Below are 17,779 nucleotides of genomic sequence, written 5' to 3' on the forward strand. Positions count from 1 at the left end.
CAGCACATTATACACTCTAGATAGGAAAATCAAGAGTCTTCCAGTCCCTGATCTTTATGCTCACTTGCTCATCCTCCGTGCGATAGTTATGAGCCCGGTCTGCCATTGACTGGGTGTCTTATTCTCGTTCATTCCGCTGCACACGAATAGCTTCCACAATGAGCTCAGCTATTGATCTTGACGGCTCTTCGAAGGGCACCGTCCTTAACGGCCCTTCTGACTGGAAACAATGGATTTCTATCATCAAGAAATTCGCCTCCTCCCATGACCTTTGGGACGTACTCAACCCTGCGATCCAGGGCAAGCCGGTTCTTCAGAAGCCTGTTGAGCCAACCTTTCGCCTAATCAATGCGGATGCATCTGATCTGGCCGATCTTTCCTCGGAAGAATTCCGACGACTCGAATTCCTACACACCCAGTACCGCAGCAAGCTACAGGGGTACAGAGACCAAGTGAAGGCCCTCGCTAGCCTTCAACAACACATTGTCAAGACCATCGGCAACTACTACAGCACCATTGCCGAAGAACACGACGTTGCGAAGCAATTATCCCTGCTTCAAGCACGAGTCGCTCCTACGGACTGGGCACTCGAGAGGGAAGTTCTTCAGCGTTATCGTTCGACTCTCCAATCGCCTGACCGGACCAAGATCGAAGCTTGGATCACCCAATGGCAGAAAGTCCTCACTGAGGCAAGACAACTAGGACTTCCTGATGTACAGGACCTACGACCTACCCAAGACTTCCTACAAGCTGTTTCGTCCATCAACGCTCCATTTACGGACTACTGGATCAACAAGATGGAAGACGAAGCTGCCTTCGGAAAGCCCCATTGGCAACTAGACTTCCCAAACGGCATCAAGATCAGTGAGATCTTCGAACGAGCTCACCGCATCAAAACTGCTAACGTAAAGGGAGCCTTTGGAGCCTCCTTCCAAGGCAAGGGAGAAAGGGAGGGAAAAGATAAAAACAAGGGCTCATCAAGAGCTAAGCGAAACGAACAAGGCATCCCTGAATGCGTCTGTGGAAGATTTCATCGCTACTCCGACTGCTTCTACCTTAATGAGACACGGCGACCCAACGGATGGGCTCCTGATCAGAAGGTTCAGAAGAAAATTGACGAAGCCTTGAGTTCAAATTCGTGGTTGCGCACCAAGATCGAATCCATCCAGAAAGGCAACCAGCAAGAAAAACCACAACCATCAGAGGACACAAACACTTCTCTCGTTAAAGGAGGTGCTTTTGCCAGCGTTACCGCAACAGTTACGGAGCATCCATCAGTTCCTAGACCATCTACGAGTTTCTATACAGGAAAGGCTGTCTACCCTCTACGGGACTCCTTCATCCTCGACTCTGGATCTGACACGCACATCTGTAACAACAGATCACGCTTTCTTGACTATACCGCACTTGCAGAGCCAGAAGAGCTGTTTGCAGGCGATAGTCGACTTCAAATCATTGGCTACGGCATGGTCCGTATGAGACTTGAAAATGGACTCTTTCAACTCAACGACGTTGCCTTCGTGCCAAACTTCCACACCAACATCGCATCTCTTGACCGCTTTCTTGCAAAGGGATACAACTGGAATCCATCATCCGGTTGCGTTTCCAAGGATGATCAGGAAGTATTTCACACCATTCGCCGATACCGACAACCGGTTATCGAGTACAACCCCATTGAGGAAGAAACAAACTCTTCCAACTTCACTTCGTCGTCTCCACGACCGATTCAAACCGCTGACGCCACACTTTGGCATAAGCGTCTTGGGCACCTCAACGCTCAAGCTCTCGAACATCTTGTTGCAAACACAACAGGATCGAAAATTAAAGGCCCAATCACCATTGACTGCGAGGCCTGTTCCCTTGCAAAGGGAAAGAAGGTTGTTTCACGCCGACCTTCTCAAAACAAGTCACCACGACCCTTCTGGAGAATTTACATCGATATCTTCTCTATGAACACCTCATTTAACGGCAAAGGAGCCGTTCTTCTTGTCAAAGATGAATTCACAAGTATCATTTTCATCTACCTTCTAAATGACGTGAGCCAAGAATCCGTCATGACAGCTCTAAAGAACCATGAGGCTATGATTCAACGCCAATGGAACCTTCACATTTGCATTATTCACCGAGACAACGATCGTGCTCTTCAGACTGCCTATGAGTCCTGGATTGAGGAAAAGGGGATTCAAGATGAGCCTACAGCCCCTTATACTCCTGCTCAGAACGGCGCTGCAGAACGATCTGGGGGGGTAATAGCCGCCCAGGCAAGAACGATGAGGATTGACGCCAATCTTCCATCGGATCTTTGGCCTGAAACTTGGAAAGCAGCAGTGTTCTTGCATAACAGATCGCCCATGCAGCACCGCAACTTCCAGACACCCTTCCAGCTGCTTCATCAGTGGCTGCGTAAAAACAACAGAGATACAGGCTATCAGCAGCTCCAGCCTGACATCTCTTTTCTCAAAGCGTACGGCTGCCGAGCCTACCCTTTGACATACAAGGCCCTTCAGAACAAACAGAAAAAGGACCTCAAGACCGACCCTCACACGGAAATCGGTTATCTAGTGGGCTACGACTCCACTAACATTTTCAGGATTTGGATCCCTTCGTCATCCGAAGTCCGAAGGCTCAGAGATGTGACCTTTAACGAACACAAGTTCTACGAAGGAAAGGTAGAGCCACAGGAGCCTATCCCTCAACGCTTAGAAGTACAGCTTCCAGCACACATCGAAGATGAATCGGAATACGAGGAAATCCCTACTCGTATGGAAGAGCCTAATCCTCAACCGGACACCCCTTCTTCGACTACATCTGGTCAAGAAGACGCCAGCACCATCCAGGTTCAACAGGAACCCTCTGAACACGAAGATTCAGAGGATGAGCTTCACGACGCGGATAACCCGTACCCGACGCCTGATCCCGCTCAGAGCGATCAGCAACTTCGACGCTCATCACGTCCGCCCAAGCCACGGAACTTCGGCAGCTTTGCCAGTTCCCAAAACCACTTTCACAGCTCTTTCTTTCTCGGACGAGAAGAAAAGCTACATCGTCGCTCTTTGCCCCCAGAGCCGACGTCGTACAAGGAACTGAGTACACACCGCTTTGGCCCTCAATTCAAAGAAGCAGCTCACGCTGAATGGAAATCCCTCCAACAGAGAGGAACCTTCAAGGCTGTTCCGCGAGACCAAGCAACAGGCAGGCCGTTGCCCCTGACCTGGGTGTTCAAGTACAAATTTGACAAGCATGGCTTCCTTATCAAGTTTAAAGCCCGCTTGTGCGTTAGGGGAGACCTTCAGAAGCTGGGTGACAAGGACACCTATGCTGCCACACTTGCCGGAAGATCCTTCCGAGTTCTTATGGCTATTACAGCTAAATTCGACCTTGAGACCCGACAGCTCGACGCAGTTAACGCCTTTACCAATGCCCTCTTAGACGACGAGGAGGAGGTCTATGTGTTATTTCCTGACGGATACTATAGACAAGGCTGGGTTCTTCGCCTCATCCGAGCCCTCTATGGCCTTAGGCGTTCTCCCCTCCTTTGGCAGAAAGAGCTTACTGCAGCATTCAAGGAGCTCGGTCTTTTACAGTGTCCAGACGAGCCCTGCATCTTCCAGAACGACTGGCTCACAGTCTTCTTCTTCGTTGATGACATCGTCTTCCTCCATCGCAAGGGTAGTCAAGATGCAGCCGATCAGATGGTTGCAGCCCTCAAGAGGAAGTACGCCATGACAGATCAAGGAGAATTGCAGTGGTTTCTCGGTATTCGGGTTCTCCGAGACCGAAGTAACGGGAAGCTTTGGCTTTGCCAAGACTCCTACATTGAAAGGATGGTTCAACGATTCGGCCTTCGATGCCTCGACACCTTCAAAGGAGCCCCTTTCCCATGCAATGAAGTCCGGCCAAACACAGGACAGGCTTCTCAAGACCAGATTCAGCTCTATCAAAGCAAAGTTGGATCGCTGAACTATGCCGCGTGCATCACTCGTCCGGATATAGCCAAACCAGCATCTAAACTAGCTGAATTCCTTCACAACCCTTCCGAGCTTCATTCTAAGCTCGCGGACCATCTGATTGAGTACCTATACGCCACTAGGTATCTCGCCATTCAGTTTTCAGGCACCTCTAGCCTCGACAGAGACCATATTGCTCCAATCCAAGCTCAACATCACAGCGACTTTCAGAGCGCTTCAGACGCCGCTTTCGCTGATGATAAGGAAACACGCAAGTCATCACAGGGTTCAATCCTTACCCTCTTCGGCGGCCCTATCGCATGGAAAGCCGGGAAACAGGATACAGTTACGACCTCGTCAACAGAAGCAGAGCTTCTTGCCCTTACACACACAGCTAAGGAGACCATCGCCACGTTCCGTCTGTTCAAGCAGCTTTCTCTTAAGCTCGACGGAAAACCAACCGTCCAATGTGACAACACACAGACTATTCGTCTAGTTACACAGGATATACCTCGCCTTCGCACCGCCCTTCGTCACATCGACATCCATACTTGTTGGGCTAGGCAGGCATTCGAGGAAGGCCTCTATAGTCTCGTCTATACGCCAACTTCTGAAATGATCGCAGATGGCCTCACCAAGGTCCTTCCAGGCCAGAAATTTACTAACTTCGTTAAACAACTCGGCCTCGTTGATATCTCTACGCTGCTAGGAATGTAGTTTCTTTCTTTCAGTTTGCACTGCCAACCGCCAGCACAACCTGGGGGGGTATGTCACACGGAGTACATCAGCCTCCAACAGTCTGAAACCCTGACTCGCACAGTAGTCACCACCTCAACAGTCACAGAACCTTCTATCAGCTTCTAGTCACTCATTCGCATCGCCTATAAAGATGCAGCACATTATACACTCTAGATAGGAAAATCAAGAGTCTTCCAGTCCCTGATCTTTATGCTCACTTGCTCATCCTCCGTGCGATATGGGATGTCGATGACCTTCTAGGTCAGGCTGGTTGTGATAGCTTCTAGCAGCGTTGACTTGATCACTCAACGCTGGGGGGTGTGTCGCATATCAAGCCTGCCTAGGATGATTACTCATGAAGTGGCGATATTACTACGCAACGCCGCTGTTGCCTTCTAGGCAACAGCTAATGCGTAGGCAGGCAACAAGCCTTTCATTTGTGTATAAAGAGCTGCATAATTCCCTGCAGCTCGTTCACTCACTTCTTGTTCTTTAGATAATTCTCATCAATTGCCTGATGCCATCTCTGACCCGTGTGGAGCCAAATGTCTGACAAACAGTCATGAGTCTTGTCCCTCCGCTGAGTAAAGTCGGACGAGGCTCAAACCTGACCTTGTCCCAGTCGTCTATGCACTTGCAGATGATCCGCTCAACTGAAACACCCGCCGCGTTCTGCAATCGGAAGATCGGACATGACTACCGCCCCCTCAATATTCATGTTTATCATCCCAACTCACCCGTTAACATGCAGACTAGCCATCCTAACTCAAATCCCGCCTTTATCTTGACCCACTGTCGGCCGTTCTAGATTCGCAAGTCATGAACGCCGACTCGCGGCCGTGGTGAGTCAACCAGAACTCGCACTGTACGGACGGATCCTCGCCCGCCACTCTGTCATCCCCGATCGACCGGCCCATGCTAAACATGACGCTCTGGCCCTGGAGCTGATCGAGCTCCTCCCCACGAGTCCCACTTGGGCAACACATCATGTCGACTCGCACCAGCTTCCCCGATTACCTGAGCCGGCAAAAGTGCTCGACAGAGTAGTTAGCATTAAATGACTACTCGTGCCCGCCCCCACTTTAAAGTGGTAGTAAGTACTTGAAAAGCGGTGGATTGTTAAGCGGTCCCTATTACAGTACCAAGCCATCGGTTTACTTTAAACATACCACCGTTTTAAGTGACGCTAATATTTCATCTCCTCAACCCTCGCTGAGGCCTGACTAAGTGCAATGCATCTAGGCAGGACTAACTTCGGCCGCATTAGATTGAATGACGCTAGATTTTTTTCTGGGAGTTCTAGCAGGACCAGTTTGGTCAGATTTTATACAGGAACTTTCCCCGTCATTGTACCGGCTTTCGACCTATGAATTCCACGTCGTCCCCCGCAACATATCGCCTAGATCTTCAATGAACTCTGCGGCCGCTTGCTCATTGATTCGGCCCTTGCTATTCGTATCGTCACATTTCCTCAATACATTTATGTTTCTCGGTATATTAAAGACTCAAAACCACGTATAACCGGAGTTCAGAGCCCGATCGACTCAACACCCGATTCTCGACAGTCGGGAATAAGCCCATGACTGTCCCCTGAACGCCCAAGACAACATCAAAGCGTCATCCTACCATGAAGGGCCTCTGGCTGCCGACATTATGGGCTCTCCTTGTGCTGGTCCTGGGCTTTGGCCAAAGCCTGCCCTCGGCTGAGGTCATTCACAGCATGGGCAAACGTGGCGTGGCAGTAAGCAAACCGGCACCTGATCCCGAACAACCAACGACCGTCTGGCGTGGTGAAAAGTTTCGGACTCCTCAGGAGGTTGAAGCCGCTGGCGGCATGTTCTCTCGAGGCCTTGAAAAACAGCGAAGAGGTGAAACCCTTACGAAGGAAGAAATTGAGAGTGGCAGCAGCTTGAGCATGCCAAGGGCAACAGAATAGCAAACTCGCAATATGTGTCGACGGCTTCAGATCCGGCCCTGGGGTTGCGGTTCGGTCGCGGTGGGGATCAAAACGGCGAGTCAAACGGATACCTCTATCGCATACACGCCGATACAAAAGCCATCGACGTGGATGCGTCCCTTGGCGGTACAGCCCTACAAAGGCCAAACAGAGCATGCATTCATAGGGGCATCCCATTCGACCAAATCGAAGGCTGGTACGAATTGAAGGGGATCAAAGACACAGACGTACTCGAAACGATTAAGCGAGGAGAGTCTCCGGGGCGTGTAGAATTCATTAAGAGCCCCAAGTTTAACGAAGAAAAGTATCGCTATCAGAAAGGAAGCGGAGCACGGCCTCAGATCGCCGGGTTTCCTGAGACCTCTGACGCATGGAAGGAAAAGCCGTGGAACCAATACAAGGACCAGAAAGTGTTAGATAATCTGGGCAATTTCTATTGGAACAAGGTATGTGGAGGCACAAGCTGCAACAAAGACTTCCAGCCTCTCGTTTCTCAGCCGCTGCCCCAACCAGATGCAGGCAAAGATGGGTCGTCGGGTCCAAATGAGAATGGGGAACCGCTGTGCAAGCGCAGCAATGGATGCAGAAATGGTGCAGAACCGGCCAACAAGAACCAAGAGGCCAACAAGAACAACGGCGAAAAGACAACGGGACCCCCGGCCGACAACAAACCCCCAGCCAACAACAAACCGCAGCCGCAGCCCGATATAAACCAACAGGGGAATACCGGAAAGCCCGGTCCCGAGCCAGATTCCGAACCGGTCAAGAACCGTCCGCAAAAAGCTCTGAAGACTTTTGGTTTTATTCCTGGCTTTACGTTCGGCCTTCTTACGGCAATTGTTACTTGTGAAGCACATGAAAAAATGGTAAGTTTCTAACCGTGACTAATGACAAATTTAACATCGGCGGTATGCTAATCGGCCTTGAGCGGAACCAGCAAGAGCAGGTGCATCCAGTGGCGCCGCCGCAGGACCTTACCCTTTGGGAGAGAATCAAAAAAATCCCTGAAACTCTACTCTCGATCGGGCCGACTTTCATAAAGCTATTTAGCGAGGAAAACTGGGTGGCTTTTAAGAAGTCTGGTGCCGACTTGCTAAAAGAGCTAGGGGGAATTCCAGAGGCGGTGAAAAGCGCTATACACGACCTCACAAATGCGGAAAATCTCGAGGCTTTCGAGAAGTCTGCTCGAGACCTCGGAAAAGGGTTAAGCGAAGTTCCGGGGGCGGTGGTAAGCGGTGTACATGACGTCGCAAACCCGGAAAATCATGACGCTTTTGCGAGGTCTCTTGGCGACCTCGCAAAAGCGGTAGGTGAAATTCCGGCTTCTTTGGAAGGGGGTTTTGACGACCTCAAAAAAGCCCCAACCGACATCGCAGCAGCATTTCAGAAGCTGCCTGGACAGCTGGCGAAAGCTGCTGCAGATTTCATGACTGAGTACAATAAGTTTGTAAGTTACCCATGACCGACGAGTCTGACTGCCAGTGACACTGCTGATAAACCTGTCAAATCTAGTTACCAGTAAGTTCTCACCATTACTAAACGAGTCTAATTGCCGACGGCATGCTGATACGGCTGGCAACTCTAGCCTGGTTCCAACCAGAGAAAAATTGCCGACTCTATTTTCCTAAGTTTGCCGCCAGCCATTCCACTGACTCAGTTCGCGAAGCTTTCAGTAGCTGGGAAGAGTTGGGTCCAGTGTTATACGGCGAATTCGCCAAAAGTTACGGCAAGTGTGGATCCACGCTCGGAAATATGAACAGTTCATCCATATGATTCGGCGGGCCCACAAGCATGGACCCGTTATAGCGCCCGGCCTCGACGTCGATTTGGCCCGAAAACCGACGGGCTTCCACGCACTAGATAACGTCGTGTCGCATCGAGCGGACCCTGTTTGGAAGGAGGATACTTGGTTCCTGTGTATGCAGATATCGGGGTCCCTCCTGACAGCTATTTAAGCTGGGATAGGCCTGCGAGGCGGATCGGTCGTCGGCGTGTCTCCTGGTGACGAAGCTGAAATGGCCCATAGCTGAACAGCCGGGCGGCCCATGCCACGGGGGAGGCGGTGTGATCAATGGTCATGAATGGGGTTGTCTGATAAGGCGAGGGGGCACCAGGGTGAAGCAAGTAAGATGGACGAGAGGCAAGCGAGCAAGCAAGCAGGTCAAGGTATGCGTCAGTCGTCGCTTACTAGGAAACCAGGCTTTCTAATCATACGCCATACGCCATACGGACCTCTATGGTTTATGGCGTATGGTTTATTCCCGTATGGTCAACTAAATCATATATGACCATACGGAAAATGACGTCATAGGCCACTATGTTCGCGTCGGGTGCCGATGATGCTGTTGTGTGTGATGTCCTCGAACAGTTCAATCTCCTCTACTGGCAGCCCTGCCGTTATCCCGCTGCGAATCCAGCTCTTCAAGCACTCCCCTTTTCAATTGTCGATGCTCCAAGAAGCATGCGATCCCATGAGATTGTACGCCGCGCCCCAGAGAAAGTGCGCTCAGGGTCAGCAGACATGGCAGGTATGGAGAGAATGTCTATTGCCATCTTTGATAATCGAGGAAAGCGCTCCTTCTGCTCAGCACGGAGCCACCAGGCGAGGAGAGCCATCGATTGGGATGGGCGGCTGAGAGGTGTAGGAGTCGTATTCGTCGGCGTCCTCTTCTGTGCCCACAACATCAAGCTCCTGTGCCAGCCGGTCATACTCATCGAGCTCCAATTCGGGAACGATAGAGGGAGTAGTAAGAACGGCGGGTAGGTTCTTGTATTCGTCTTCCCATGCTTTCTTCACCCTGCGAAAATGTTCTTATGCCACGCCTTTGGCCAATTCTTTTGTACGTGGGCTTTGCCTCTGGATGGATGAAGAATAAGGGCTGCACCATATGCCGGGCTCTCATCGGACAGCTGATAGTACTTGTCGAAAACGTACCAGCTCGTTAGCACCGGGCCTAGCAGCTGTTGATTCGTCCTGTATTTGTTGAAGGCAATTGATATACGGGCCCAACCACTTTACTACACGGGCGCTCCTTACACGGGCGGCGGTTTTAATTGGGCCAAAATTCTGCCGCCTGGTCCTTGCACGTGGCAGGGTCTGTAGCCCCACCACCTGGCAGAAGGGGTGACATCCCAGCTGCCAGTTCTGTAGTGACAACTAACTCTCCCACAACCAACTTTCCGTCTGAGCAATCATTCGGTTAAGCACCAACCGGCATGACATTGCACGAAGACCCAACTGCTGCCAACAGCGGCGACGGCTGTAGTAGATCCCTTCCGGGCTTGCCTCCATGCAAGCGCCGTAGACTTGCATCACGGGCTCGGGCTCAGCCTCCTTTCAATCCTGAACCGTATTACGGCCTTAACGACGATGATGCGTTATACAATCTCTTCGCGACATGGCCAGAAAGCTGCTTCACTAGCCTGCCAAGACCACACGGCTCTCGTGGCGTCTACGAGCCCTGGTGGAAACTACGTCAGTCACAAATATTCTTGGATGATAGCTTCCGAGGAGGTGGGGCTCGGCGGTTGTTCACCACAGGAATTCCTGATGCAGACAAACTCGAGAGACAGCGTCTACGCTGCCTCTTGAGGGTGGAGGAAGTCGATGCCCGCAAGCAGGTTGTGGCCCGCTTCCAGCCTGCCTTGACCTTGGCCTGGGAGCTGGCGGAGACAGATTCCTTATTGGCTCGCGAGTTGGCCAAGTGTCGAGAAGCGTCCGGCCCACGGCAAGCTATTTGGGAACGTGGAGACGATTGCCACGGCCGTATTGCGTCGCCCACTCCACTAGTATCATCGTTGAGCCAAGATGGACAGGAGTACGAAGAGTGGAACGGCTTCTCCGACGCCGAGTGTGGGGATTATAGCGACGTTGAACCTATTCCCAATCCACAAATCCCCGGTACTGCAGCTCCATCGATCGAGGCCCTTCACGCCGAGGTGAACGCATTCGCAAAACGAACGGGTTTGGCGTTGTCAGGCGAAATGGAACTGGGAGTCGAGCCAGAAAGACGCGATACGTATTGGAGTGCGATCGGTACGGTCAGCCACGCCCGTCTGAGGGGACTGGGCTTCGCCAGAGGCGGTCACGCAAGTCCGGCTGCAAGTGGAAGGTGATCGCGGAAGGCTTGGCAGAGAACAGCTATATGTGGACGCTACGAGCATTTCCCGACCCTGAGCACGGCCAACATAACCACGAACGGAGTATTAGCCTCTCCGCGCACCCAGTTCACCGAAGACTTACCAACCCTGTCAAGGCAACAATCGAAACAACAAGCCGGCGAGTTGGCATCCGGGCACGTGATGTAGGGGGACTTGTTCGGGACAGCCACCAGGAACCGTCTATATGAGAAGGGACATATATAACGCCAGGGCGCTTCTGCGCCGCGAGAATCTTGGCGGAATGAGCCCCACAGCCGCGTTAATCAAGCTTTTCGACGAGAGGGGCATCCCCTATATCGCCAAGTGGTCAGAGACCGAACCTGACCGGGAGCCAATAGGCTCACGGTACCCGCGAATCTAATATTTCGCGGGCACCGCGAAAATGACTAATCACAGTCCGTTGTCTGCGTAAAGCCATGATGCGGGTAGTCTGTCGGCACTGTGCTCGTCGTATGTGTGAGTCTACTGTCTACTAGAACTAAAGAGCTGCTAATATCAGTAGAGCCAACTACGGCTCGACGAAAATACAATCATCTGCCTCAACATGTGCAGAATACAGCATTTCCTGCTCTCGGCTGTCCTTTCTACCTGTCGCCAAATGTCGGCCACGCCCTCCGTGTGTTGGCTAACGGATTGTCTCCCATCTCCTTCATGATCTGGGCTTCAACACGCTGATCTTCTGCATGGCTCCAGTCAAGGTATGCCATCATTTCTTCTTTCGTCCATGCTCTCAACCCCGTTGTAGTGGCGCAATGCCTGGACATTTGTTTGTAGTCCATACACCATTCATAGCTTTGCTTGTCATACCTAGCTGGAAGCCTCATTGCCTTGCGGTATTGTTGGTTTGTCTTGATGCTGCCGGCCGGCTGCGCTGCATACCATGCGCTTCTTGCAGCGGTATAACTTTTGTGTATAGCTTCTGGTGAATCATATTTCGGCGGCGGTGGGGCTGGCAAGTCAGGTGAGATAGGTGGTGGCGATACCAGCAGCTCAGTGGCATCGCGGGCGGACCCGGTACGGGCCCGGAATCTTGGTCACCGGGAAAGGTCGTGGCAACTGAACCTATTTCGGCGTGAAAGGACTGACCCGACTGGGCAGGAGGATGGTCTGGAGCTGTAGTGGGCAGAATTGTAAGGGTTCCTGCGACACTCCCCAAATCCGTCGCCAGGGACGCATCAGTTGGCGGCTCAGTTGCAAGCTCTGGCTCCTGTGCGTCCAAAGCGGCTTGCACGTACTGGGATGACGGTACGATCTCCGATGGTGACACCGATCGTGAATGCATCGACGACGTAGTCTCTTGAAGCAGCTCTCCAAAGCGCAGCGGGCAGGCTTTCGCGGTCATCCTATGACCAACCGTATGGCACCTGCTGCATGTGGGTGGCGCTTTACGAGCCTCCTCGATACTCTCAAATGCACTGGGTTCTCTCCGAGTGCTCTGCTTGGGAATAGCCGAACTTGCTAAGGTCGACTCGATTCGCTGGCGCGGCTCTAGCAGCGGCCGGGAGTTCCATCCCGCTGCAGGTGCCAGTGCGTATGGAAGTGCTCAAGTAAGAGTACTTGTCCTTGCTCTTGCAAAGATTTTAGAGTGTGAAGGCAAGGCAGCCCGTGGGACTTGGTGAAAGCCCCCGTGCAAGTTGGCGGTGGGGGAGGATCTCTCCTACCAAGCATCTTCCGCTGCTCCTCCACCTTTCTCAGCGCTTCATGGGAGACCCAACCGCGCACTGAAGCGTATAAGGGCCCAGAGAGCTCAATTGGGACCCGAATCTGCTGTCGGGCTTGATTCGATCTCAAGTCTGACAGTTGATTGAGTAACGCGTGCTTCATCGCCCTCCAAGCCTCGAAAAGATTCGCATCTGCTCGTCCAGCATGACGACCGTCGTGAACCTCTTCCACAGTGCGTGCGCTTTGTCGTGCTGGTGACGCTGCTCGGCCTTGAACGAGTTGTCTACGTCCCACGAGATGGCCGCGCTAGGCAGGACGATCGACCTCTCTTGGACCGGCCGGAACTGCTGAAAATCTCCGCAGAAGAGGACGATGGGGATCCCCCCGAAATCTTGCCGCGATCCGCGAAGCCGGCGAAGCCGCTCGTTCACGGCGTGCAGCGTCCGCGCCCCGAGCATGCTCACCTCGTCGATGACGAGCACATCCTTCTCCTGCCAATCCATTCGAGACTGGCCGTGGATGAACCGCTCCGCCTGTTTCGGCAGCCGCACCCGTCAAGGTCTTTGACCATGTTCGCGCCCCGCCCCTTGGTCTTTAGTGAACCCGCAGGCGGGTGGATCGTGATGCCGTTGATCCGCGCCGCCGCAGTCCCCGACGTCGCCGTGATCAGCAGACGATTCGAAAGGCTCTTTTACTGAACAGCTCGACGAGTGCCTCGATGATTCGCGACTTGCCGGTACCGCCCTCGCCACCGACGAACTGGCGCAGCTGGCAGGCATCGCCCCGTCGGTCTGCTGAATCAAATCGAGCTGGCGGCATATTATCAGAAAAGCGATGGACTGCCTCTTGTTCAGCGTCAGCCGTGTTGCCAACACCTTGCCCGCCGCGAGGAAGGAGGTTGATGGGCCAAACTGAACGTCCATTCCCGCCCCTGCGTCGATAGCGGTCTCGTCGGAGTCGGCCATCGTCATTTCGACCTCGTCCTCCCCGAAACCGGTCATCACCCTTCGCAACGCTGCGCGGCGATCGCTTTCCCAGGCGGCGGGCGTGCTTTGTATCCCTTGGATCATCCTCTCCCTCTCCTTCGAGGCACTTACCTGCTGCGACTTGATAGCCTTGACCTGATCCTGCGGCGGTAGTGCGGCCCCGGAAAATACCCGCCCTGGCATGCTTAACCGCCCCTCCCTCGTTCGATCAGCGCCGTGGCCTCGAGCTCGGCCGTCGAGCGCAGCGCCGATTGCTGAAACCGACAGAGCTGCTGTATCATTGCCATGAGCTCCGGCGACTTGGCCGTCACCTGATTCGCTCCCACTGCACCTCGGACGACGTCGATGAGCCGCGTTGCGTCTCCGATGCTGTTGGGCTGATATGTCGCTGCAGACTCCGCGCCCGCCTCGCCTGCTCCACCCTCCTCGACGTGTGCGACCGTCGGGTCGCCATCGCCGGACGAGGCTGCCCATTGCTTGGCGTCGCGTTTTGCGTCTTCGGCGGATCGTCGAAGCAGCTGCACGTTGTCGACGAGACATGATATTCTCGGGGCCATAGCGTCTCGAGCCCGCGCCCAGATGCTGTTGATCTCACCTGTTCCTTCGCCCAGGAAGGACTCCCACGGCACGAACAGCGCAAGATGCTGCACGGCTGCCCTTCAGGGGGTGGGTTAGCCTCTCCGATAATGCCCGCTGACAGAGCAGTTGCCATACACACCTCCGGTAGCACGACTCGTCATCGTAGGTGAAGTCCTTGCTCAGGTAGCCGTCGAGGCAGACGGTAGCGTGCTTGCCCGGCCGCCTGAGCACCTGAACCCAGCGTCGTCCCGGCGCCCATCCATCCTCGAAAGACATCTCCCCCCAAGCCGCCCAGCTCTCGTCGTTGCCGATGCGTTTCAGTCTGACGATCGATATGTAGTCATACAGGCATAGGCCTTTCAGCAGCTCTCCCCGGTGCTGGTACGCCTCGACGTGGGAGATTCTCAGGCCTTCTTCTTCGACGACGACCGACTCATCCAAGGTGTCATCCATAGCCGCAGCGCCACTGGCTTCTCGGAGATGCCGCCATCGCCGAAAGACTTCCCAGTACAGCAGAGAACAGTTCAGGTACGCCCACGCGCTGCTGTCGGTGAACTCGGCCGGATATCCGAGAAGGTGAGCGACGACCTCGACCTGTGATAGCGGACGCTCCGTGAACACGCGGTTCGCCACTCTCATCAGGAACTGTCGCGTCCTGTTCCCTTGACAGGGTCATCGGTGGCAGCGTCTCCGCCACCGTCCCGCCCTCCGTTGGCCGTGCCATCACCTGTTGAGGCGGCCAGGAGCTCGGCCGCGGCCGCCACACGCTTCCACACCGGGTCCTCCACCTTGGTCGCGTAGTTCGTGACATAATAGATGAGGGCCATTGTCTTGCGCTGCGTCGCAATGAAGGAAATATCATGGTTGTGCCGGAGCCCGACAGCAATAGCCTCGTTCCATCGATTGACCATGCTGTGTGTCCTCCGGATCTGCAGCACCCCGTCTGCCGTGAGGGCGGTCTTGTCGACTAACCTCCATGGCGCCTTGAACCGGCAGAGGTCCCCTTCCGCCCTCCTTTGCCCAAGGAATACTTCACACAGGTCGGGCTATGCGTGTGCACCTGCGTCGCGCCGGCACAGAAGTTGGCCTCCTCGATAAACGCGGCCGAGAACTGCGCGGCGTTGTCCAGCAGCGAACCAATACCGCCCGTCACAGATCGCTCCGCTTGCACGGCGCAAAAACTTTCCTGGTCCAGATCCTGCCTTGCACGTCAACCCGGCCCCACTTGGCCATCAGAAGAGTACTTCAGGCTCCGGTGGCACATCTTAGGTAGGCATTCTTACCTCTGAGAAGACGCTATCGATGTATCGGACGATTCGCTCGCGATACGCCGCCTGATCCTCCCCGTGGATGTCGGCAAGCATCGAGCTGAGATGCGCGTTCCCGTGCAGCCAGAGCAAGCCGTGAACATGAAGCGCCCCTCGTTCGTTCGTCTCCACGGCGCCATAGTACTTGCCGATGCGCCCGAATACCGACTCTTCACCGACCTTCACGTAATGATCGAAGAATAGCTTCATCTCGCGGTGGAAGAACACGGCCGAGCTCATGGGATCCGATATCGCCAGCCGTGCCCGCTTATACGCATCCCCAAGGCCTTCTAAGAACTCCTCGGCCGCGTCGGGATCGCGTGTGCGGTATGCCGCCAGTCGCAGCTTCACCGGGTTCGTAATGTCGTTCGGGTTGATGGTGAACCAGATGGCCGGCACGCCATATCCGACGATGAGCGACTGGATTTTCCGCCGCATATTGAGACGGACCTCTCGACATGGGCTGCCGGTGGCCGTAAAGCGAGAGGCTCCTGAGAAGCTCCTTCACGTCACCATCGGTCGTCTTACCCGAGCTCTCCAACTCGACCCTCGCCGCCGCTAGCCTTTCTGTGGTCATCGAACGCACGATGCGCTCTACCTTGCGGAAGTTCTTCCTCCCCACACTCAACATGCTGACCCGGCGGTTCCTCGACCGCACCCCCATGTTGAAGACGAGAAATGCGAAGATGTGGTGCAGTGCAAATCGACCACCATGGCGCCGGAGCACGATCTCGGCCCACGCCTGAAGGTTCAAGCTTCGAGACGATACGGGGTCTCCCGCGGCCGCCTCTGCCTCGACAGCCCTGCCTCGCAAGTTGGCCGTGACCTTCCCCGCGTCGACCATGGTCTCTTCAACCAGCCTTGGTCCCCCAACGCCAAATGGGAACAGGGTCGGGAACGTCCTGGCAAAGAAGGACGCCTCAAAGGAATCGGTAAACTCACCCCCCCGCGAAACCCGGATGTATGGCTCACAACCACCGTCGCCACGCCCCCGAACCCCCCCGGCTAGGGACCCGACCCACGCTCTCGGGCCCGCACGGCCGTCGTCGGCACCTTCACCAACAGCGTCACAGGCAAACTGCAGCTTCTCCACGTCCGCGACGTCTGGCGGTCCGTCGAGCGCGAACATGCCAGAAGACGTCACCTCGTTGATCGCTGGAACGTTCTGGTCGGGGCAGGCGTCACTTCCATCGCGAACCGCGCCTTCTCCGTTGGGCCCGTGACCTTCACCCTGGCCGCCGGCTTCTTGTCCTTGGTTGAGCAGGGCGAAGAGCTCCTCGATCTCCACCGGCCCTCCTCGTCCATGGCGCGTTCCGTGGGCGGCACAACGTGCGCCGTCCGCGCTTTCTCCCACCCAGACGGCTCGTTCCGCTCCATACGATCGCACACCGACGACGGTACCCGTGTATCGAGTCTCCCAGCTCTCCATCTCCGCCGCGTCGATCTCGATCTCGGCGTAGTGGGGTTGTTCCGCTTCAGCCAGACAAGGGCCCTCTCGACCACCCGCCGCCTCACCGACAAGAGACTCGACAGGTCGCTCGGTGCCGGCTTCTCCGCGCCCTGCCACGAGATGTGGATCTCGTCCAGTGCTTGCAAAGGGGGTGGGAGCACTTTGGTGGCCAGCTCCTGCACATTGTTCGGAAACACTGTGATGTGCCCCTGACATGCCTCGGATACTTCACGCTCTGCCTCTGCCCGCCCGGAATGCTATATCTCGTGACAAACCCGTAACATGAGTTCAGCGAGATGAGCTTCTCTTCGACCGGCGTCAGTCCCTTGAGCTCATCGGGAACATGTGCTCGCAGCCAAGGCGACTGTGAAGGTGGATCGCCGGCGACAGGCTCCTGCGCGCCAGGCATCGGCCACACTCGGCGCACACCGACACGGACTCGCCCTCGGGAAAGCAACCCCGGCATGAAAATGGTGAGTGGCCGCCCTTTGGTACGCAGCTTGACAGCCACTGATCCCACATAATCTCCCTTAACTCTCCGCCCGTACACTTGCCGTAGCACAGCATGCAGGTCCGTATCGGCAACGTGCTCGCATCATGAAACGCCTGATAGAAATCTCGCACCGTCGACACCTTCCTCTCGAGCGGTATTGGCGTGCACCACGTCTGATCGTTAGACAATCTCTCCTTCAAGGCAAAGTCTTCCTCCAAAAAGCGCAGCACACTCGCCAGGTCTTCGGCCTGCAGCTCCCGTCTCCTATGCCTTCCGATTCCACTTCGGACCTGTTTTATCGCGCGCCCATCCCGGCTAGGAAGACGGGCTCTCTTCTCCCGCCTCCGGGACTGCCTCTGTCCGCGCAGCGAGCCGTCCGCTGCCTCTGCTGCGCCATCGTCCACACCCACCTGTGCCCTTGGCCGCCGAACCGGTCCCCGACGGAGCTTGGGCAAACCCCATGCAATCGATGCTGCAAATTGCGCCGTTCGTCTTAGGT

The 17,779-nt window shown here is 54.8% G+C and overlaps 4 protein-coding genes across 4 annotated transcripts; 2 read left to right on the plus strand and 2 right to left on the minus strand.

Moving 5' to 3' along the window:
* Positions 1-2,351: 2,351 nt before the first annotated feature.
* HRG_07185 (reverse transcriptase (RNA-dependent DNA polymerase) domain-containing protein) lies at positions 2,352-4,664 on the plus strand (the record flags this gene model as incomplete). The annotated part of the gene is made up of 5 exons (XM_044865656.1): positions 2,352-2,403; positions 2,464-3,756; positions 3,808-4,113; positions 4,156-4,292; positions 4,431-4,664. The coding sequence occupies 5 exons, from the start codon at positions 2,352-2,354 to the stop codon at positions 4,662-4,664; spliced, it is 2,022 nt and encodes a 673-aa protein (XP_044719618.1).
* Positions 4,665-6,312: 1,648 nt separating this feature from the next.
* On the plus strand, positions 6,313-10,758 carry HRG_07186 (heat-labile enterotoxin alpha chain domain-containing protein; the record flags this gene model as incomplete). Its single annotated transcript, XM_044865657.1, has 3 exons — positions 6,313-6,553; positions 6,583-7,413; positions 10,199-10,758. 3 exons carry the CDS (start codon positions 6,313-6,315, stop codon positions 10,756-10,758), a joined length of 1,632 nt encoding a protein of 543 aa, XP_044719619.1.
* Positions 10,759-12,623: 1,865 nt separating this feature from the next.
* On the minus strand, positions 12,624-12,968 carry HRG_07187 (PIF1-like helicase domain-containing protein; the record flags this gene model as incomplete). Its single annotated transcript, XM_044865658.1, has 1 exon — positions 12,624-12,968. The coding sequence occupies one exon, from the start codon at positions 12,966-12,968 to the stop codon at positions 12,624-12,626; it is 345 nt and encodes a 114-aa protein (XP_044719620.1).
* Positions 12,969-13,636: 668 nt separating this feature from the next.
* HRG_07188 (ATP-dependent DNA helicase PIF1) lies at positions 13,637-17,196 on the minus strand (the record flags this gene model as incomplete). The annotated part of the gene is made up of 10 exons (XM_044865659.1): positions 13,637-14,108; positions 14,170-14,692; positions 14,758-14,959; positions 15,003-15,044; positions 15,091-15,228; positions 15,314-15,757; positions 15,924-16,140; positions 16,198-16,787; positions 16,853-16,983; positions 17,037-17,196. The coding sequence occupies 10 exons, from the start codon at positions 17,194-17,196 to the stop codon at positions 13,637-13,639; spliced, it is 2,919 nt and encodes a 972-aa protein (XP_044719621.1).
* Between the last annotated feature and the right edge of the window lie 583 nt (positions 17,197-17,779).

This window comes from Hirsutella rhossiliensis (assembly GCF_020360975.1).
Source record: "Hirsutella rhossiliensis strain HR02 chromosome Unknown scaffold00007, whole genome shotgun sequence".
Classification (NCBI taxonomy): Eukaryota; Fungi; Ascomycota; class Sordariomycetes; order Hypocreales; family Ophiocordycipitaceae; genus Hirsutella; species Hirsutella rhossiliensis.